The sequence below is a fragment of the Dipteris shenzhenensis genome, chromosome 8 (genome assembly GCF_047967505.1).
Source record: "Dipteris shenzhenensis isolate YYH24624 ecotype China chromosome 8, Dip_SZ_1.0, whole genome shotgun sequence".
Taxonomy (NCBI): domain Eukaryota; kingdom Viridiplantae; phylum Streptophyta; class Polypodiopsida; order Gleicheniales; family Dipteridaceae; genus Dipteris; species Dipteris shenzhenensis.
The window spans coordinates 32,181,614-32,205,356 of NC_141603.1; the positions used below are offsets into that span (position 1 = coordinate 32,181,614).

General features: G+C 43.9%; 1 protein-coding gene across 1 annotated transcript; it reads right to left on the reverse strand.

The window, feature by feature from the left end:
- Positions 1-14,279: 14,279 nt before the first annotated feature.
- LOC147899387 (pentatricopeptide repeat-containing protein At2g39620-like) lies at positions 14,280-21,001 on the reverse strand. The gene is made up of 3 exons (XM_087378023.1): positions 20,700-21,001; positions 20,463-20,539; positions 14,280-20,375 (listed from the first exon to the last, which is right to left on the reverse strand). Exons 1-3 carry the CDS (start codon positions 20,893-20,895, stop codon positions 16,659-16,661), a joined length of 3,990 nt encoding a protein of 1,329 aa, XP_087234149.1. The 5' UTR covers positions 20,896-21,001; the 3' UTR covers positions 14,280-16,658.
- Between the last annotated feature and the right edge of the window lie 2,742 nt (positions 21,002-23,743).

Here is a 23,743-nt window from a genome sequence, read left to right on the forward strand (position 1 = left end):
TCTTAAACTAAATGATCACAGGAAACTGGCAAAATGGGAGACTAGAGCAAGACAAAGAGCCTTCACAGATAAAGGTTGCTCTTCCAAAGAATTTTTCAAGAGTTTGCATCAGAGGAGAATCAAAACAGAAATTTGCAGAGTGCTTATGCCTGATGGATCATGGACTACTTCACGGTCACAGCTTGCCTCTGTTTGTGTGCATCACTTCTCTCAGCAATTTGGCTCTGCAGCTCGTCCCTCGCAACAGGTTTTGCTTGCACGAAATTTACTGTTGCAAAATGTTTCTCCAATCATTTCCCCTACTCAAGCTTTGGAATTGGAGGAACCCTTTACTGAGAGGGAACTGTCAGATGCCATCAAATCATGTGGCAGATGGAAATCCCCTGGATGGGATGGTTTGACAGTCGAGTTTTTTCTAGCATACTGGCCTATTTCGAAGCATCCATTACTATCTATGGTGAATGCTGCATGGCAACATCAGAAAATGCCAGACACATGGAAGAGAGGTCTTGTTAAACTCCTTCCTAAAAAACAAATTTGTGAGGCTTTGGCAGACTGGAGACGTATCACTCTTATGCGTGTAATTTACAAAGTCACTACCAAAATGATTGTTGCTTGGCTAAAGGGGTTTTTACATGATGGGTTGCATCCTGCGCAATATGGCTTTGTCCCGCGTAGGCATATCACCGATAACATTGCTAATGCCTACATTGGAATTGAATATGCCAAATACACACAGCAGGATGTTTTGTTATTGCAAGTTGATATTGCCAAAGCTTTTGATATAGTTCAGTGGGATTTCATTTCATCGACTATGCAGGCTTTGGGTTTTGGCACAAAAATGCAACAACTCATCAATTGGCTATATCAAGATAGTGAAGCTGCCTGCATACTTTCAGGAGATATTTCTCCATCTTGGACTCTTGCTTGCTCTGTTAGACAAGGATGTCCACTGAGTGCTTTATTTTTTGCCATAGCCACTCATCCACTGCTTCAATATCTGGATCACCTCTTGGACACTGACCAGCTGCACGGTTTGGAGATCCTTGGCAGTCGCAGTATGATTGCTCAAGCATATGTTGATGATTCATTCTTTACTCCAAAAAATACTCGGGCTGATCTGTCCATGATTATGCATGCTCTTTCTACATATGGATTGGCTGCTGGCCTTCGGGTAAATTTTCAAAAATCAAAATTGTTGCCTTTACATGCACAGGACTGGCACAACCTTTTGTGGCCTGGGGAAATTGTCCCTGCTTCTCAATTCATTCGACATCTTGGTTATCCTTTAGGCTGTGGACTCACCCGTTCACAACAAACTGATTGGGTGCTAGTAAAGTTGAGGGCAAAACTTGAATATTGGAAGCTTGCAACTTGGCCATTACATGTTCGTCTCGAATTACACAATCCATTTTGATAGCATACATACAATTTTATCTGCCTCTCACTATGTTCACTAAGGCAGATTTGGTTTCATTTATGTCAGCTATCATGGAAATTTTTTGGCATTCAAAACATGGCAAGAAAAGTCTCAAATTACTCTCCATGCATCATCTCTGTTCTCCAAAGATGCACGGGGGTCTGAACATTCTCAATATTCAAATGCATTTACTTGCTCACAGGGGGAAAATGATGATGCAGTTTCTACAAGGAGATCAACCTTGGGCTTTTATGATTCGCTCTCTCTTATTACATCTTCATACATCTGCTTTTGGGAATTGGCAGCCTACTTAGTGGGAATTTTTATTTGGCTCTATCCCAGGCAAGATCAGAGGATGCCCTTTTGTTTCTTCTCTGCTTCTTGATTGGAAACACATTCTATCCCACTTGGAATGGAAAGGCAGGGACTCTCTCTCGGGCAACTCTTTGAGGGTAGAGAATCTCTTTTGGTCTAAAGTATTCCACCCACCTTTGGCCATACAAGAACCCCGACGTTCTTATTTTCTCTCCTTCAAAGGCATTTCATCTGTGGTGGATGTACTTCAGGATGATGGCACAATTCTATCTGTTTCTTTGGCTGCTCGCAAATATGGCTTGGGAGCTCATTATCGTCCTTTATGGCATAAAATTTCAGCAATGCTCCAACCGTACTTGTCGGTACCTCATTTAGAAATACAGCATCGGCTTGAGGATTGGATTTTACGCTCTCCTTCCTCATATGTCCGTCCTTTGAAGCTTTCACATATCACAGTGTCATCATTGTATAGAGTGTTATTACCTCCACCTTGGATTTCCAACAGAGCAAATACTCTTTGGCATATGGATCGTCCAATGAAGTGGTGGAGAAAAAGGCTACGTCTCCTTTGGCATTACAAAGTCCCTCTTCGACAACAGCTTTTCCTATGGCGAGTTCTCCTTGGCATTTTTCCATCTGGACAGTTACTCGCACACAGACATATTGCTTCAGCTGTTTGTCACAGATGCTCGCACTCTACTGAATCAATGCTCCACATCTTTTGGTCCTGTCCAAATACTTCTGATCTCATTGCTCTCATCAGACAGAGGCTTCGACAGCGATTTCCTAGTGTTACTTTTGGTAGATTTTTATGGTTGTTTGGATTTCATCCCCAGAGACAGGGTTTTGATTTATTTTTTGTATGGGTGTAATATTGGACCCTATGGACTTTATGGATGGATAGAAATCATAGAGTCTTTGGTGATCCACTATTTTCATCCTTTCTTTTTTTCAAACGATCTCTGCAACAATCATTCTACGATTGTTTTCAGACTCGTTTGATTGATCAGGATGTGTATACAGCCTATACTGAGATCTTTTCTTGAGTAGTAGCTACTTCGTTTTTGAAGCAGCTATGAATGTAATTATTCTATAGAAATAAAAGATATTCTCACCAAAAAAAAAAAGTGTGTGTGAGAGAGAGAGAGAGAGAGAGAGAGAGAGAGGCAAGGGCAGACTTGGCAGTGGTGGCTACATCGAAGACAACAAGGCAATACGCTTCACAATTTTAAAGGTAAGAACATTTTGCTATTGTTTATTTTTACGTGAGTCTTGGATGTGACATTATACCAAGATAAACTAGTAGAAGGAGCCTCAGTGAAAGCCTTGGGCCAAATAAGTTGAACACCTTCTTGAACACTCCTTAAGTCAAAAAATTTGGGATCAACCTTAAACCATGATGTGGTTTTTTGGCCTAGGCCAAAGTCACACTTGAGAAGGATTGGATTGTGGTCTGAAAGAAAGAAAGAGGAAAAGACATGAGTTGGCAAGAGCTGGTTTGGATAACTACATCTTGTGAGACATATATCCTGTCCAATCTGGCCTCTCTTCTGTTGTCCCCCACTTGACTGTTTGACCATGTGAAGGTGTCCTTCATCCCCATGTCCACTAGACTTAGCTTTTCTTTCAAGTCCTCCCAGGAAGTCAGTTCTCTATATGATTGTTCCTTTACCCATCCATTTGTCCTTGGAGCTTTTCACCATGTTAAAGTCACCAGCCACAAAACGTATATTTCTTGCCCCGCAGGAGTGATTCCCAGCTATCCATTCTTTCTTGTGAACTGTAGAAGCATAAAGTGACACTACTGTGAATGTCTGCCCATGTATCATGCATTTAACCATAATCCATCTATTCTGTGTATCCACTTCCACATCCAAAATACCTTGAGCATAGTTAGATAGTATACCAATTTCTACTCCACCCTTGCCCTCCTCATGGTCAGTGAAGTACCATTTCCTTCTCTTGTCAATAATAGTCAGTCTTTTCTCCAAAAAAGGTCCAGAGACTTTAACTTTTTGTAGAGTAAGGAAAGTAGGAGAAAGAGCATTAGTTCTCAACCAATAAGCTCACTCTCCTCCTCTACCATGGTCAGTAAGACCTTTGACATTGAGTGAGAGGATGGCTATTGGTTTACTTGACATTCTTCTTAGTTCCCTTTCTAGCCCTTAGATTGGGGCTATTTATCTGAGGGGAGGCATTTTTTCCTTGAGAGAGTTTTCTCTTGCTTTGTACCTGAGTAAAAGCCTTACCTTGGTTGGCAATATCCTTTTCAACCCCCATATCTTGATCACCTCCTAGGTCTTCCTCATTGATTCTTGAAGAGGCCATCTCATCCTCTTTGTTTATATCCGCAATCTATTGACCAACCAGCTTCAATCTGAGAGTCAATGTCTAAGTTTTTATTTTTTCTCATTCATTCCTCAGTTTCACTGTCTGCTAAGGTGTCAAATGCATTGTTCATAGCTATGGTGTCATCAATCATCCCTTTGCCTTTATCCTAGGGGAGCAAGGGTTTAACAGAGTTTATCTTCTGGAGAAGGGTTTTTTCAGTAGAAACTGACTTGGGGATCCCTTTTTCAGCTTGTTTACTACTGGTGGTGTAGAATCCTTAGGCTTGCTTTGGTCCTCCTTTGTGGGCAGTTCTTAAGTACATGACTAGAGAGTCCACACAGGAAACAAGAATTTGGAAGATTTTTTGTAGAGAAGGGGTTGTTCCCTGTACACACTTCCATTCCTGTTGACCATAACCAAGGTGTTGGAGAGGTCCTTAACAATATCCATCTTAATACACACTTGGGGGTTAGCTCTAGGATTGATGAAGTTTTCCTTCTCAACTCCAACTACCTCACCCAAATAGTTGCACAGGGAAGCTAGTTGGTTGCAGAGAGAGGGATAGATCTGAGAGCTCTACCCACATAGGAGTAATAGTGGATATAGGGAGATCAGGGTTAAAGTTGTGCTTCCACTTCTCTAGATAGAGAGGTTGGTGTCTGACAGTCCAAAGATTAGAAAGCAAGTCTTCATTAATGAAGGCAGCAATCTACTTATCTCTTGTAGATTCTTGGCCCTCACCACAAGTAGCCTCTTCTTCTTTAGCTGGTTTGATGCTGTCTTCTTGGGTCTGTGAGTCATTCTTTTCCTTCTTACAGTGAAGGGGCTCCTTGTTTCCTTCTTATTCTCCCCCTTGGGGTCTGTTGCTCCCACTTCGGTGGATTTTGGCTCTTGGAGAAGTTCTAAAGTTTCCTCTTTCAACTCCTTTGCTATGATTGAAGGGCTTTGAACTGCTTTGGGGGGCTCTGGTTTCTTGTGGGTTGGGGGCTGAGGTAGAGGCAGCAAGTCCTTCTTTGGCCTCCTCTGTCCTTCTTGAGCTGGCAAAGCGAGTAGTAAGATCCTTTCTCGATGGGAGGGAGAAGAACCCTCCTCTAGCTTTCTGAGCAGCAGTCGAGTAAGATATCATGGTGCCTCCCCTCCTAGCTCTGAAATCTGGTAACGCGCGTCCATTCTTTTCCTGTGGTGTTGGTTTTTAACTCAAGGTGGGAGGAAGTCTACCTTGTCTGAGGGTCCTTGAGCCCTTTTTAAGGCTCGAATGGCGGAGGTTGGCAGCAGCGAGTGTTCTTTCTCTGGGGAGTTTTGGAAATGTGTCTTCAAAGGTCACATCAGAAGACCAGTTTGACTGGGATTGATGATCCTGTCGATTTAGGTCATTAGTTCTATTTGCTGACACCAAATCTTCATCATAGTCAATTCCCAGACCTTGTCCTTTGTGAGCACTCAGTGGTGGGCGGGGGAATCTAGTGCGTACTCTTCCATCTTCCTTTCCATCTCCTTCGTCAATTTCCATCATTTTTTGCTCCATTCCGAGATGAAAGATTTTTGACAAGATGAATATTGCTTTTCATCTTGGAGATTTTACAAGACTATCATGATAAATTTATTTCATTTAGAATAATTTTTTATAGAGGGCTCTATTTTTTCTATAGTTTTGTTCAAAACTAATTGTAAAAATTATTTTGGAGGGAACAATATTCTAAAATTAATGAAATGGGTGTTGCAATGTGCTAGAAGTCTAGATAGATTTGAAAAATGTCCATATCAACATAAAACTCCTAGATATAAACCTAGTCACAATAGCACTAAAATCCTCCTCTCCTACTGCCAAAGACATAGCTATTGCCATCAATGCCCTGCCATGAATGTTCGATCAAAAAGCATTGATAGTAGCTAGGCAGTGTACGAAAATCACTTTATCAGCATTTCAAGTAATGTTGGAGTATCCAATAGCGCACGAAAATGCCTTGCACTTTAGCAGCTTCGAAGGACCTTGAGGAGAAAATTTGATGTGGAAGACCACAAGGTGCTCTGCACTTTGCCGAGGTAATGGGCCAAAGAATGATCTCGCCCAAATGCGTTGCGAATATTACCCTATTGAGATGAGAATTCATCAAGCTCAAACGCATCCTGCAACAATTCAATAAACATTAGAAGACCGACAAAACAAATTATATCAAAAGAACATCAAAATAAAAAATATTATTGGAACTTACCACTACAGCATCGTCGGCTTCTATCCCTTCCTCATTTGCAATGTTCATGGAACCAGGTGCTGTGTGATGTTCCATTTGGGAGGTGGATGCTTTCTCCTAACCTGTGTTGGAGGTGGAAGCTTTTGCATGAGAGGGCTATGCATCATATATGGACATGTCTGCATCCCTCATTGAAACCAGGATCATCAAGAGAAACTCTTCCATTGTCTGGTTTTCAGAACCTAAAAACCCAGGATCTTTGACACTTGTGTCAACATCAAACCTAGATAGGACTCCGAGTGCCTCACCCTCTCATAGTCCAAAAAGAACCTCTATGTCATGGAGGAATACGTACTCTTCTCCATCAATGATGAGGGGGGACAAGGACCATAAGTCTGATTTTGGGTCAGTGGTCTTTGATGTAGATTCTTGCTCTACTGGGGGCTCTTGAAGTAGGCTTGATGCTTGAGCTACTTCCATCTCCTCTCTTGCATGGTCAAGACTCTCTTCCATGTACATGTTAGATTCTAGTCTAGGGATGCTAGAGGGGGTGTTGGATGATGAGGCTTCTTCCTCTAAATTTCCTTCTTGGAGAAGAAGATGAATGTCATCTCCCATAAAAGGAATTTAGTGCCTTTATTTCCTGTGATCCCCGCTTTTAGGATCTCTTTTACTTCTACCATCCTAAACCCTTCCTTTATAAGATTATCACAAAAGCAGGTCAAGCACTTTATAAACTTGGGTTCCTCTAGGGACAAATACTTATGTAATCTATGGGAACCCATCTCTTTGATGACCTTGATCTTTCTGCTTGTTTGGTTTTCTACCATGGCTTTGAATTCTTGAAATCTGGAAAACACTTTAGATTTCTCTTTTAGAAAGTAGACATAACAATATCTGCTGTAGTTGTCGATGAAAGTCAAGTAATAAAGTGAATACTTATGTAATCTATGGGAACCCATCTCTTTGATGACCTTGATCTTTCTGCTTGTTTGGTTTTCTACCATGGCTTTGAATTCTTGAAATCTGAAAAACACTTTAGATTTCTCTTTTAGAAAGTAGACATAACAATATCTGCTGTAGTTGTCAATGAAAGTCAAGTAATAAAGTGAACCATTGATGTTGTGAGTCTGGGCATAACCCCATACATCTGTATGTATTAAATCAAGAATACCTCGTGCACGAGAGGTACTTTTGACAAAGTTGGTTCGCTTTTGTTTGCCGAAGCAGCATGCTTCGCAAACTTTTCCAAAAAACTGTAGCTTCGGAATCCCAATTGCCATATTATGATTCTTGAGATCTAATAAGTACTTGAAGTTGACATGACCATATCTCTTGTGCCATTTTGCAGATAGTGGCATCTCTTGCAATTGAGTTAACATGGCATGCTTATCTAGTACTATAGCTAGCATTCTGTATAAGCATCCTTCCTTGACACCTTTTGCTACTAGCTGATATCTTTTGGATTTATCTCTAATAGTGCATTCATGACTGTCGAAGATGACTTTGTAATTGTGTTCTGTCATTTGACCTACTGACAAAAGGTTCTTGCTGAGCTTCGGAACATAGAGCACATCTTTCACTAATCCTTTCATACCAGTGAAATTGTTCATAGGGATAACGCATGTCCCTTGAACCGGATTCGGTGTATTGTCTGCTGTATAGATGACATTTTTCTGACCTTCTAATGGCTTCATTTTTGTGAACCATTCTTGATAATTTGTCATGCGAGATAATGCACCGCTGTCAGTGTACAAAGGATCCTGTTCCACTTGGTCGACTTGATAGCTTTGATGCATTTCCTCGCTTGTAAGAAACATATTTCCATGTTCATTTGCAAAATGATTGTGACTAGAATGTCCACCATGATGATTTCCTCTACCTCAAGAATTCCCTTGATTACTACTGGATTGACCGCCTTGGTCATACTGCTTCTTGCAACAATCTCTTTCATAGTGTCCAAACTTGTGACAATAGTTGCACTGGATGTTTGACACATTGGTGGATGCATTCCCTCGTCCTTGAAATCTTCCTTAGTTGGAATTATTTTCTCTTTGCTGATTCTGATGTTGCTGAGGATGATGTTGATGCTAATGTTGATTTTGATTTTGTTGATGATGTTGTTACTGATGATGACCACTTTTCTGATATGATCTACCTCTGCCTCTACTTTTGTCTAAAGCTGTGAATGCCTAATCATTAGAATGACCTTTACGAGCTTGAATAGCTTGAGTTCTGAGTTCTTCACCAAGTAGGATTGACTGAAGTTCTTCCAGTGTCAGAATTTACATTGAATGGCAATACTCTGGACTAGATTCTTGTATCCCTCTCCTAGTCCATTCATAATGACTTGAACCATTTCTGCAGGGTTCATAGTCTCTCCTGCTGCTGCAAGTTGATTGTTTTAGTCTTTTATGCGGAGTACATAAGCATGACCGGTTTCACTACTATTGCAGAAACTCTGGTTCATTTGGTTTCTCAGGGTGAGAATCCTGGATGTGTTCTTGGACTCGTAGAGAGCTGCGAACATATCCCATGCTTCTTTTGATGTCTTGACTGTGTTGAGCTCTCCTAGCATGACATCTTGCACATTCTGCTTGATTAGATGATAGGCATACTTGTCTTTCTTATCCCATTCTGCCTGAGCTCGAGCAATGGCAAGATCTGCTACTGGTGTGAAAACTATTTGTGTAGCTGTACATCCCGTTGCTGGTGCTGTGACAATAGATGGAGTAGAGCTACTTGTGGCTGGATTGTCCAATGGTCTAGGTGTAGACCCGTCAACATACTCCCATTTGTCCTGAAGTATAAGAATGGTCTCCATTCAGTATTTCCATGTACCGTAATTGGAGTTGTCTAACTTAGCAAATGCCTCCAGATTGAGGTTGCTAGTCATAGACATGGTGCAAGAAATGTACTCAAAACTGTCATGAAAATCTCTGTATGAATCAACTGCAAATACACTGACTATGCCAAGTGAAATCTTTGAACTATCGGTGAAGATCAAACTGCAATGTATAAAATCTGATTTGTATTACAAGGCTTGTGGCAATGATGCCGAGAATAGCCAAGAGGCTTTACAAGGCTGAAATGATGTGCACGATGCCGTGAGATAGCCGAATAGGCTTTACAATGGTGGCATGTGTGTGTGAAATCAAGTGCTATCTGCCCACTGAAACAATCTGCAATGCCTTTGTACTCTCTGAAGTCTGCTCACTGAATTGATGAACGTAAAGTTTCAGGTAATGTAATGATGTGAAACCGTATGTGAGCGTATGGACCGACTCGGAGTAGGTACTAGTCGAGAATTTTCGGCATGGCTTAGATTGGCAACTTAGGAAAATTCAAAGCGTCCCCTCTATGGTGATCTAGTCTACTCTTATCTAGATCTATACCAACCATTGATCAATGAAAGAATAGCAAATAATTCCTTTTCTTTTATTCTTTTTAAGTGCTGGGTCAAATGCATTGATGTAGAGGCAAATGTGCGTGAAGGAAGTGGTTTTGTCGGCGAGGCTCAAATTCGAGTGTAACTTGCACCGAAATGTGTGAGTGATGTGAGAGCGCGTAGAGCACAAAAAAACAAGCGACTTTCCTTTTTGGAGCGCCCTCAAATTCTTCTTAGATCAAGAGATACGACTTGATCTAGGTGGAGGGGCAAAAGGAGTGCAAACGGTGCTCAATGATGATGTGTCACTATGGGTCACATGCAGTGTGATGTGGCACAGTGCCTAGCAAGATGTGTGCCTGTGAAGCCCTGTGCTGAGGTGGCAGGAGTGGTCACATGAAGTGACAGTGGAGCACTATGTGTGCCTGCAGAGGTCAGTGCAAACTGGACAGCTGAGGTGGCACTGTTGAGGTGGCACAAATGATGATGTCAATAGATGGCATGGCACTAATGACATGGCAGATGATGTGGCACTGATGACGTGTTCCTGATGACATGGTAGGTAACGTGTCACTGGTGACGAGGGAAATGATGTGTCATTGATGACATGGCTATGTTGATTGTCCTTGATGATGTGGTAGCTGAGCTGGCAGGGGTGATGTGGCAGCCTCACGGGGCTGCTAATGTGTCAGATAAGGTGATGTGGTAAGTGCAAGAGGCTACCGATGTGGCAAGTGCACGAGACTACTGACATGGCAGATAAGGAGATAAGGCCACGTATCACCTTGATGACCAATGAACCTTGACCTTGAGGGTAAGGTTGGGTTGGTATTGTGCCATGTGTCGCTCTCCAGATGACCGGAAGCTTCAATGATTCCGTCTATCAATGCATGATTCCGTCCGAAGGTTCCGTCAACTGAGGAGTCATGGGTGTAGCAATCTTTTGGAGCAGACGTTCGTGGGCTGTGTTGAAGAGTCGTTGCAGAGGCTAGTAGCTTCGCATCACTGGTGTGGAGAAGCTGGCCGTAGGACTTCACTGTCATTGGACTGCACTGGAGTTGTTGCGCTAGTCGTCGCTGAGCTCTATGGAGCTAGTTTTGTAGCACGGTGTAAAAGCCCTGCGCACGGGCTGTTGTTGAGAGGTCGCGCTGCTAGGGAGCCGATTGAAAGAGCCGTCATAGAGGTGTTGCAAGGCCTTTACTGTCGTCTGTTTTCCATTGAAGGAGAAGGCCCGTGAGTACGTGGGCTCGTAGAAGGCCACTTGGAAGACGGGAGCTGTTGAGGTTTATTTGATGCTTTGGAGCTTTGTAGAGGTTGCTGCTGTAGTCGAAGGCGCTGCTGAAGCTTGGGCTTTAGAGGATATATCATCATGAAATTTGGAGCGGCGGGCTGGAGGAGTACCGTCTTGAAGGCGTTGCTTGCTACCTAGTAGCCAGCCGTTGTAGAAGGGCAGAGCTTGGCTATGGACGGAGCCAGTCATTGGCAGTTTGGTCTGTAGTACTTGTTTGGAGAGTGTTGGCTGTTGGAGCTAGCCGTGGAGAGCTCTTGTGGGCTTTGAAGACTAGTTCACAGTTGAATCAGTGCTTTGAAGGCTCGAGGAGGTGCGCGGTGTATTGCTTGGAGTAGGAATCGTAGATGCTAGAGGTCGTAGTACAGGATAGGACTTGGAAAGAGATTCTCTATCTCTGTCTCAAAGACTCTCTCAAAGCGAAGTCTCTCTCTCGCAGTAGAAATCTCTCAATAATCTTTCAAGCTCGAAGAATGTTATATCTCACGAACACTCAAGAAGTGAAGAAGAAATACTCTCTCTCACACATATAATATGTCTCTAAAAGAAGGAAACCTTTCAATCTCACATGAACAGAAATATTTCTCAAAGAAATATTTCTCAAACAAACGGATTTTCTCTATCACTCTACGGAAGTGAAAGGATGGAAATGCTCGATCTCTCTCGATCTCTTGATCTCTCTCACAATGATCTCGATGCCTCAGCGGAAGGCAAGGGAGCTCTGATACCATGACAAAATATGAAGAGGGAGAGGAGAAGAGTGGAGATGAGGAGAGAGGGCACAGCTAGAGAGCTCACCACAAATGACTAACAGTACACTAGATTTAGTTGAAAAAATAGAATATATACAAACCCATTTAGGGTTAGGGTCAGGGGATCTAACCCTTTCCTTTATAGCACTCTATAAGGTTAGTGCTATGCACATATGATCACTTGATGGTGTTATGCACACATGATCACATGATGTTGAGCGTGAACTCTCAACAAAGGCCTACTTCATGATGTTGATCTTAAGGGAAGGTGTTGAGAGACCACGCTCAACATCATGTGATTACATGTGCATAGCACTAACGCACATAGAGTGCTATAAAGAAAAGGATTAGATGCCCTAACTCTAACCCTAAATGAATTTGTATATATTCTACATTTTCAACTAAATCTAGTGTACAGTTAATTATTTGTGGTGTGCTCTCTAGCTGTGCCCTCTCTCCTCATCTCCACTCTTCTCCTCTCCCCTCTTCATATTTTGTCAAACCGTGATTCAATACAACCATGATAGTGTGAGCCGTCGAAGCCTGAACAATCGTGATTCAATACAGCCATGTTTATGTTACCCGTCCAGCTTCTGAAGCCTAATGGTGATTTAGAGAATAGAGGATGATATGGATTCTATTGATTCTTCATCATAGAGTGAAAATCACGTAGATCTTACGGGAATTGATTGCACAAGAGAATACACAACATATCTATACGAGACGACTCTACAGATATTCATTATTGTCGTAGTTCCAAAACAGAGCAAAGGTTCGTCTACTGGTGGCTACCGGACTCACTGCAATAGCTTCACTAACACAAAAAGTCAGCAATAGCCATCCATGGTTTACGTGTTGTGCTCGACTCCACCGTGTGGGGTGTTGGTTGGACATGGCTGAATCGCTTTTAAACGTTTAAGATAGACTCAGAAACTTGAATATCAAGCCACAAGAATAGGAGGGTGAGGAAGCCTGCGTAGTTATTTGTTCTCAGTCTAATGCACTTACAGCTACACTTTGTCTGTGTTGCCAACTACGAAAACTATTTTGCTATGGTATGAGCTCGCCCCACTTCGCCTTACGCTACTCCATGAGCAGTCAAACTTTTGGCCTTTGGGAGAGAGGGGAGTATTGTGTACACAAAAGGGGTGGAGACATTGGAACAAGGCAGAATCAAGCCAAGAATTTTACATAATTCGATCAGTGTGTGGAGTGCAAAGCATTTGATCAAAGGATCTAACAGGAAATAGGGTGGTTAATAAATATGGTAGTAGGAAATAGATGTACTGAAAGTAGGATACAAGCAATAGGGCAGTGTGATTTATGTTTGCAAATTTGAAATCTAGACCTTGGACAATGGATCTTTAGGCAGGTACAACCACAGATCACCATCACGAACCTTTAATTGTTTTCAAGCCCATTCTGATGGCCAGCTCGTGTTTCACCTTCATGAAATCATATGGATCTATTAACATCAAACCACTTCGCCTTAAGTTGCTCCATGAGCACTCGAGCTTGTGGCCTATGGAGAGAAGGGAGTGTTGCGTACATAGAAGGGGTGGAGACATTGGAAGAAGGCGAGATCAAGCCAGAAACTGGAGACAGGGCGGTTAAAAACATGGTAGCAAGACCTGAAATCAAAGATCACAAGACCTTCAAGTAATAGGGCAAGAACTAGCACCAGAAATCGAAGATCGCAAGCTCAAATAGTGATGATGGCTATAGATTTCTTGGTCATGGGTAAGGGTCATGATGCCTACAAATTTCTTGGTCAGAACAAAGTACATCCGAACGTTCAGGACGAGCATTGTTCACACGCAAAGACAAGGATAAGCGAATTCCTCCTCGCAAAACGACCCGAGCCCAAGAATGTATGCACCTAGAGCACAATGCCACGTTGGAGCTAAAGACGGTTGCTAAGCAGAACAGTTGAAGCTGAAAACAATTGCTAGACAGCACGAAGCACGGTTGAAGCTGAAGACGATGGCAAAGCAACTCGTATCACAACTGGTATCCATGCCACCATCAAAAGCAAACCGTCCTTATTAGGAGGTGAGCATTGCTTGAATTAGAATGGAGGTGACCACGGCTTGAATTAGGGTGACACGTGGCTTGGCTTTTATATTGATCTCGCTATGCTGCCTACCTAAAAATATGCATATACATCTTGGCAGTTTCCAAGATGTCCACATTCTTGCAAAATGATTGAAACAAAACTTCTTCTCTCTCCACATAGGGAGAAAACTATGAAAGGCATCCCTTGCACTCGCCATGCTTCTTGCAAAGAAGAACAAGTGAAATGAGAAATAAACTACTCCTCTTATGTAGAAGGCACTTACGCAATAAATAGCAACCACCACTTGAAGGCCGAATGTTATAAAAGGAAAAAGAAAGCAAAAGCATGTGAGAAAAAATCCATTCTTGCATAAAAAGAAACACCACTCTTTTAGGCTTTGTTATGAAAGGCACATGAGTGAAAAAGCATATGGAAGCAAAGTCATGTGAGCTAAATTTCCTCTATGCATAGAAAGCAACTCCACGCTTTAAGAGTGTTATTAAAATCATGCTTGACCATGATAGAATAATATTCCATAATGTATCACTACAAATAATGGATTCTCATGTCACAATCAAATAATCAAGGTAGCACATTGCCACATATGACACAAGGTAACACATTTCACAATTATTGTGGCATCTACCAAAACAACACTCCCCAACTTTCTTTGCCTTGGCACTAACAAGTTACCAATGAAAAGTTGTTAACACTAACCATATTGCAATTATAGCCTCGTACATTGCAATAACACCCTTGTGAAGCAATGAGCTATAGTTCTGACCACATTGCAATAACACCCTTGTGAAGCAATGAGCTATAGTTCTGATACTGAAGTCACGACTCTTTAATTCTCAACTCGCGCATTTCTCTTCACCCATCACTTTCCAACCTGCTTGATGGACTAATGCCATAAGAGATGTCTAGAAGCACTGACTCCTTTCTTCCAATTGTCACTCCCTGCACGTTTATTGACTTCATGCAATGCCTTTGAAATAGCAAGTGCTCTCCCTTTTTGCTCCAATTTGTTAAGACCCAAAATGCATCAATAGAACTAATTGAATATCTCCATCAAAGCATTACTTGGTGTTAGTCCTCCACCATGCCTTGTATTCTTGAAATAGGCTCCCTTTGATTTGTAGTGTGATTTTTCCATTTCTCGTGCACTCCAAATACTCAAGGACTTGTAGAATCCATGTAATATGGCCCATGCATAAACAAAATATGTTGCAACCAACAAAAGAAGGTAAGATTAGGGTATGTTACAAAATTAATTATATGGATAGAAACATTACAAATTAACAAATAAATAAGTACAAAACTGCCAATGGATGCACCAATCAGTGAACAACCACAGGTAAGGTACCAAATCTGGCTCTGATGGCTGCACCCTCTCACATGGACGACTCCTCTTCTGCCATGTGCCTCTGTAGGCTTCAGTAGCTGCTCAAAGGTAGAGCACTCCTGCAAAGGTCTGCTCCTGAGTTCACTACTGACAGAGCTCCCTCCTGTTCGGAGCTCCTGTTCACCAATTTATTCTATCCTACAGGCTGTAGGTATGCACCCAGGTAGGCTTTGGACTGCTGGGACTACTGCACATGCAAGAACTCCTTCAGTGTACTGAACTGCCCTATTTATAGGGTTGGATGCCCCAAACCTGGCTTACAGGCCAGTCTGTAGGCCTCACAGACAAGGGTCAGCCAACCCAATCTGAAAGGAGCCGACTTTTTACACAGTTAGTACGGAGGTTTTCGGGCTCTATTCAAGAGCACGAAACAAATTCACCACTGCAAGGGACCATTTGTCATGGGACTTCTCTAGCTACAATTTTTGCAGGAACTCGTTTACCCAAGCTTGTTGGTGGGCTCCACCCTGCTCCACCTCTCTTTCCAAGAGATTTGGGTTGAATAGAGCTAGAAGCCAGCTATGTCGGTTTCTGGCTGCTCAAATATAGAACCCAATATGCTAGCATCTGTTGAGGGAGCATGAGCAGCCAGGTCATTTGTCCTGCTGCTCCAACTACTTTGCCTATGTAAGGACTTCCTTGCAGTCCCTTGTACCTGAACCCTAGTTCTGATGTACCTGCCGACCAGCTCTGCTGTACCTGCCAACCTGTACTGCTGTTCTCCCGACCTGTACCTTCCATACAGCCCTGCTCTGTCGTACCTTGGGCTGTCATCCCTCAGCCCATTGACCCTTTCCATGGGCCCTTGGCTGGACTGCATGCAGCCCCATGTGCTGCCCATGTGGCAGCCTTACATGCTGCCAACATGGCAGCCACTCCTTATATTCTCCTTCTAAGCCAACCTTGCTGACAAGGGTGGCCAATAAGGCTGCCCTAAATCTAATCTAACAAGGCATTTTATGTGCTGCCCACATGGACTCCCATCCTATACTGTGTCTCATCCTCCTCCATGTCCACATATGGGGGGCTCCCAAACGGGGAGGTGACCCTAATATTCTAACATCTACCCTAAAGGGTGGGTTTTCATTAAACCCAAGAAGAACCTCTGTTTGCTGCCCACATGGAAGTCTGTGTGCTGCCCATGTGGCAGACCCTTCAACACTCCATAATCCCCCTAACCCTCTACAATTGTAAGTCCCGCATGCTCTGCTCATTTGGGGGCTTACAAAGGGGGTGGTGACCCTTCTTTTCTGACATGGGTGTCCCCTCAGCTGAATTGATTAGGGCACACCATAGCCAGCTTCTCACGGTGCCCACATAACCCACCTTGCTTTGCATCAACAGATATGTCTCGTGACAATCCATGCAAATCCGGGGCATACCCTTCCTCATTTTGAGGGATAGCTTTGCAGTTATGTTTTTGCTTTGGGAATGTTCTGTATCCTAACAAAAACAAATGCACAATCTCCCTACTGTCAGCCCACCAACTCTGTCAAAGTTTGTTGCATGCTTCATTTTTTCACTCTCATTGCCTCAAGCTGCTTTTCTTCCTCCTGCATTTGAGCATCTGCATAGATGTTGGACATCAAGACATAAGATGCAGCATCCTTTTCATCTATTTGCAATGCATGTTCAAAGGCCAGTCTTCCAAGCTCCACATTACCCCACTTCCGACAAGCCGCCAACACTGTATGCCATGCCATGAGATTAGGAGGGAAAGGCATCTTCTTCACCATTGCTACAGCCTCGTCTAATTGACCTGCACGGCCAAAGAGATCAACCATGCAGATGTGGTGCTCAATAGTTGGAGCGATGCCGTACTCTCTGCTCATGGCCTCAAAGTAATTCTGGCCCTTTTCCACTAGACCCGCATGACTGCATACAGTAAAAACGATAGAGAATGTGACCCCATTTGGTTTTATTCCTTTTCCTCCCTCTCTCTCGAGCATATGGAAAACCATTTCACTTTCTCCATGCTCAGCATAGGCTGTGATCAGTGCATTCCATGAGACCTCGTCTCGAACTGGCAGCTTGTTAAACACGTCCCGTGCTTCTGCAAGAAAGCCACATTTGGCATACATATCCATCAAGGTGTTGCCAACAATAAGATCTCTTTCCAGCCCTTTTCTGGCTATCTCAGCATGCATTTCTTGGCCCTTGTCTATTGCTCCTATGGTGCCACAAGATTTCAAGCTGCAAACAAACGTAACAGCATCTGGAGAGAGACCCTCCAGTTGCATCTGTTCAAGACAGTCGAGCGCTTTCTCACCAAGCCCATGCTCGGCATATCCTGCAATTAATGCAGTCCAAGAGACCTCATTTCGAACTTGCAGCTTGTCAAATGCTTCCCGTGTTTCAGCAAGTGAGCCACATTTGGCATACATATCCACCAAGGTGTTGCCAACAACAAGATCTCTTTCCAGCCCCTTTCTAGCTATCTCAGCATGCATTTCCCGGCCCATCTCTATCTCTCCTATGCTGCCACAACCTTTCAAGCTGCAAACAAATGTATAAGCATCTGGAGAGAGACCCTCCAGTTGCATCTGTTCAAGACAGCTGAGTGCTTCCTCACCAAGCCCATGCTCAGAGTATCCTTCGATCAGTGCATTCCACGAGGCCTCATCGCGAACTGGCAGCTTGTCAAACACTTCCCGAGCTTCTGCAAGCAAGCCACATTTGGCATACATATCCACCAAGGCGTTGAATACCACAAGATCTCTTTCCAGCCCCTTTCTGGCTATCTCAATGTGCATTTCTTGGCCCTTGTCTATTGCTCCTATGCTGCCACAAGCTTTCAAACTGCAAACAAATGTGACAGCATCTGGAGAGAGATCTTCCAGTTTCATCTTTTCAAAGCAGTTGAGGGCTTCCTCACCAAACCCATGTTCTGCATATCCTGCGATCAGTGTAGTCCATGAGATTACGTTTCGAACTGGCAGCTTGTCAAACGCTTCCCATGCTTTCTTAAGGGAGCCACATTTGGCATACATATCCACCAAGGTGTTGCCAACAACAATCTCTTTTTCCAGGCCCTTCCTGGCTATCTCAACGTGCATTTCTTGGCCCTTGTCTATCGCTCCTATGCTGCCACAAGCTTTCAAGCTGCAAACAAATGTAACAGAATTCGGAGAGAGACCCTCCTGTTGCATCTGTTCGAAAGAGTCGAGCGCTTCCTCACCAATCCCACACTCGGTATCTCCCGCAATCAGTGCAGTCCACGAGACCTCATTTCGGACGGGCAGCTTGTCAAACACTTCCCGTGCTTCTGCAAGTGAGCCACATTTGGCATACATATCCACCAAGCTGCTGCTGACAACAACATCTCTTTCCAGCCCCTTTCGAGCTATCTCAGCGTGCATTTTGTGGCCTTTGTCTATCTCTCCTATGCTGCCACAGGCTTTCAAACTGCAAACAAGAGTGACAGTATTTGGAGAGAGACCCTCCAGTTGCATCTGTTCAAGACTTTTGAGTGCTTCCTTACCAAGCCCATGATCAGCATATCCTGCAATTAATGCGGTCCATGAGACCTCGTTTCGAACTGGCAGCTTGTCAAACGCTTCCCATGCTTCTGCAAACGAGCCACATTTGGCATACATATCCACCAAGGTGTTGCCAACAACAAGGTCTATTTCCAAACCCTTTCTGGCTACCTCAGTGTGCACTTCTCGGCCCTTGCCTATTGCTCCTATGGTGCTACAAGCTTTCAAGCTGCAAACAAATGTGACAGCATCTGGAGATAGACCGTCCAGTTGCATCTGTTCAAGATAATTAAGCGCTTCCTCACCAAGCCCATGCTCAGTATATCCTGCGATCAGTGTATTCCATGAGACCTCGTTTCGAACTGGCAGAGTGTCAAATGCTTCCTGTGCTTCTGGAAGCGAACCACACTTGGCATACATATCCACCAACGTGTTGAAAATGACAAGATCTCTTTCCAGCCCCTTTCTAGCTATATCAGCGTGCATTTCTCGGCCCTTGTCTATCGCTCCTATGCTGCCACAAGCTTTTAAGCTGCAAACAAATGTAACAGCATCTGGAGAGAGATCTTCCAGTTTCATCTGTTCAAGACAGTTGAGTGCTTCCTCACCAAACCCATGCTCCGCATATCCTGCAATCAGTGCAGTCCACGAGATTATGTTTCGAACTGGAAGCTTGTCAAACGCTTCCCGTGCTTCTGCAAGAGAGCCACATTTGGCATATACATCCACCAAGGTGTTGCCAACAACAAGATTTCTTTCCATCGCTTTTCTGGCTACCTCGACATGTATTTCTTGGGCATTGTTCATGGCTCTAATGCTGCCACAAGCTTTCAAGCTGCAAACAAATGTGACAGCATTCGGTGAGAGACCCTCCACCTGCATCTGTTCGAGACACTTAAGTGTCTCCTCTGCAAGTCCATGCTGGGCGTATCCTGCAATCAGTGCATTCCAGGAAACCTCATCTCGAACTGGCAGCTTGTCAAACGCTTCCCATGCTTCTGTAAGCAAGCCACATTTAGCATACATAGCTACTAAGGTGTTGGCAGTAACAAGATCTTTTTCCAGCCCCTTTCTGGCTATCGCAGCGTGTACTTCTCGGCCTCTTTCTGCATCTTGAAGCCTAGCACAAGCCTTCAGTACAATAGCTAAGGTAGGCTTGCTAGGTGGTACAGAATCCTCTTGCATTTTCTGGTACAGGTTCAGGGCGTGTTTTGAATCCCCAAATTCAATATGTCCCCGGATAAGAGAAGCCCAAGAATACTCATTTCGATCAACCAACTTGTTGAAAACCTGCTGGGCATCGGACATGCATCCAACTTGCGCCAACAATGGAACAACGTAGTTCCCAAGGTATCTATGATCTTCCAGCCCATTTTTGCACAAATAGGCATACAAGCGCTTGGTATACGCCAGATTTTTCTTTGTTCTGCACTTATGCAAGATGCACATAAGGCTCTCAATTGACGGCGGCTGGGGCATGGGCGTCCGTTCCATAGACGTGAGTGCCTCCTCTACGCTGAGCATTTCCCAGCCAATCTTCTCGCACGGTTCTTGTGCTTTGGATGGATTGACCTTGACTTCAACCTTGCCACAGTCTACTGCCAATCCATGGTCTTGGGCTTGACCAGTGGATGCTTTGGGCTTTTCCTGTAACATGTCTTTAGCACAACCTAAATTGTACCAGCTGTCTATCCATAGCGACTCCTTGGTAATCTTATGCTTGAAGTCTGGCGATCTTGGGTTTTTGTGCTGTTAAGATTCACAAGATACTCATCAGACTAGCCAACTATAGACTTACCTGTGCAATTGTTGGGTTTAGACTTGTCACACGCTTACTTTGCTCTCTCGATTGTGCCACCATTGGGAGGCATCCGTGGAATACTCGTTCCATAAGCGCTCGGTTCCTGACCTACCTGACCACAACAAAAACCAACTGCCAGAAGTGGGTGTCCCAGCAAAAATCTTTATCACCAAACGGTAAAAGTAAGAACCCCTCGTCCGGTTTTACAGCTAAATTACTCATGTAAAGAGGGAGAAAGATCTGATCGAAAATACACTAAAGGACAGCGGTACCTGAAGGTGAACATTCCTCCAACACTGCTCTACTGTTCTCAGGGGAAGCGAACAATGAGTGAGGGCTTGATTGCCAGCGCAGATGAGCTGCCAATCGTCGGGAGCGTGAATATCCGGAGATAGAACGGCATGGTTTGCTTGCATCAGACGCATGACATGGATCTCTGCCTCCTCCTGTACATACGTTCATCGTCATTGCGAGAAGCACAAGGGGAGGCGGACAAAGTGGTCTCGGCTATGGTCTTTTATTGGCTTGCCAAAGGCAAAGGCACAGCTCCTGTATTGGGTTTGGGAATTGTGCAAGGGCTTAAATGAATGCTATGATTGAAGGAGAAAGAGCTTCCCACGAAGCTTCTCCTTCCTCCCACAGAGCTGCTGAGCTTCCAGGCATTCATGCACACTCAGCTAGATCACCCGAGCTCTGATACCAGTTGAGAGTGCTCTCAACGGAAGCAAGAATGGAAGAGGGAGAGAGAGAAACAGAGAAGTTTTGGTGTGGGTGCAGAAGCACCCTAATCTTCTTTTTCATTTATTTATATATGTGTTTGAGTATTGTACATAACCGAGGTAAAGGCACAGTAACCTTTAACCCTCACACCATTTACTATGGCTAGAGCACCCATGAAGAGAGTGGAGCAGATGTAAATTGGTGGGATTGGATGAATTGGAAAGATCAAATGATGCGCATATGCATTTTGAGACTTGAAGTGGTGAAGACCTTCCAGGACAACATCGAGTACAAGTATGTCATGTACAAGTACCTTGTACAAGTACCCTCTTGTGCTATGGACCACAATGAGAACACTATGCAATATAGCAAAGATGTAGGCATGAAGGTCCTACTGAAGACACACATGGTTTATGGCCTCACTCTAGACTCTAGAGCATGGTAGTCAATGTGGATGTGGATTGGTGGGATTGGATGAATTGGATAGGTCACCTGCATCTTGAAGTGGTTTTGACCTTCCATGACAACCTTGAGTACATGTATGCACAATTGCTTCTTGATATGGAACACAAGAGAACTTGTGCAATAGAGAAAAGACACAGGCATGAAAATCCTACTGAAGATGCACCTGTTTTATGTCCTCAATCTTGACTCTAAAGCATGGCTCACCATCCTTCGTCTTGAGTTTGTTAGATATGCTCAATGCCCCACCCTTCTGCTAACCACCAGTGGTCCAAGGTGCTCAAGTTGTAAGGCCCCCATATGAGGAGAAGCCATGTGTGAGCCCAGGACACTAGATCCTGACTTGCATGTCAGATGAGGTCTATCACAATGAGACCGTTGATGGTAGAAAGGTGATTGTGTGGGAGCCCCTTGCTCTCGCTGGGGTCTAGGGGCCCCAACTGGCCTCCAGCTGGGGGGTCCCAAGGGGGCCAGTGCCCCCCTAGTGGGGGTTGAGGGGTGAGAGCCCCCGAGGTGACGGTATAGGAAATATTCCCTGAATATTCCATGGACGACTAGTCAGTTCCACCGACTAGGTTTACTGCTCGGCTCCACCGACTAGGTTGATTGGTCGACTCCACTGACTACGTTGATCTGACTATCACCCTCATAGCTATAAAGAGGCGACCTCCCCAGTCCATTGTATCAGATCAGTTCAGATCAAATCAGATCTTCCAGCTAGTAGCTCTTCACCTAGTATCTGTCTAGATCGCCATCTAAGCTGGGAGTGCATGGGTAGACAGAGCCATCATTTGTACTACATCAGTGTTGAAGGAATATTTTGTTCGTCTCCATTTTGTTGTATACTCTCTATTCTTTGTTCAGTTTCTATTCCACTACACCGTGTAATTTAACATGGTATTAGAGCCCAGGCAGCTCTAAGGATCAAAGAGTAGAAGAGAAGCGAGGGCTTCAACAGCACACGGAGTGATGGCAATAGGAAGCGGTTCAAGTTCAACAGCTGTAGTTGCACCAGCTGCACCAACAATCCAGGCATTGAGGATTCGCCCACTAGCCTTCACTGAAGGCAAGCTAGATGGTATAAACTACACTTTGTGGAAGTCTAAAATTACTGCTATTCTGGATTTATATGAGCTTCTAGAGACAGTACTAGGGACTGACCAAGAACCACAAGGAACCCCCGACCCAACAAATTCGGGGAGTACAATAACCCCTAATGCCGACCTTCTATGAGCTTGGAAATGTAGGAACACAGATGCTTTGTGTACCCTAGTTACAAGTACTACTGATAGTGTTTTGACCTTGATTCATCAGCATACATCTAAGGCAACTATGGCGTGGAACATATTGAAGAGTCAGTATGAGACGCGGAATCAGACAAGGATCTAGAACCTAGAGAATCAGCTCACAGCTGAGAAGTTTAATGAAGGAGAGACAGTGGAGGTGTTCATAATCCAAATAAAAAATCTATGTGACCAGATGGCTAGTGTCGAGATACAAAAGACTAGCGAAGAGCTAGCTCGCGGCGGTGTCTCCGGATATGTTCACCAAGGTTTAACGGACTAGTAACAGTGCTTAACACTCAAGTGAAACCCCAACCATTGTCATTTGAGGAGTTCTGTGCTTTACTTATGGAGGAGGAATTGAGGCTTAAAGCTCGAGATGGAGGCGACAATGGGGATGATGCATTCTTTGCCATTGCAAAAGGCAAAGGTGGTTCCTCCCCTCTACTAGTGGTGACAAAACGAAGAAGGGCGACAAGAAGAAGTTTCAGGGAGAATGCTTAGACTGCAAGAAGAAGGGCCATGTGATTGCAGAATGCTGGGTCAAGAAAGCAGATCAAAAGAATGGTACCCTGAAGAAGATAGATAAGGGGAAAGAGACAGCTAACACAATGGAAGTATCTAATGTGTTGTATGTTCCACAAATCAAGAGAAATTTGCTATTAGTTTCTTCCATAACTGACCTTGACCATGAGCTGAGGTTCAACAAGATAGGAGCAAAAATTCTGGATAGTGCAGGCAATCTTGTTTGGCATAGGAGTAAGGAGGAACAACCTATATGAGCTAAGTGCTCTTATAGCCACCATTGGAGTGGGCACAAGCAGACTTTGGCACAAAAGATTCGGCCACAT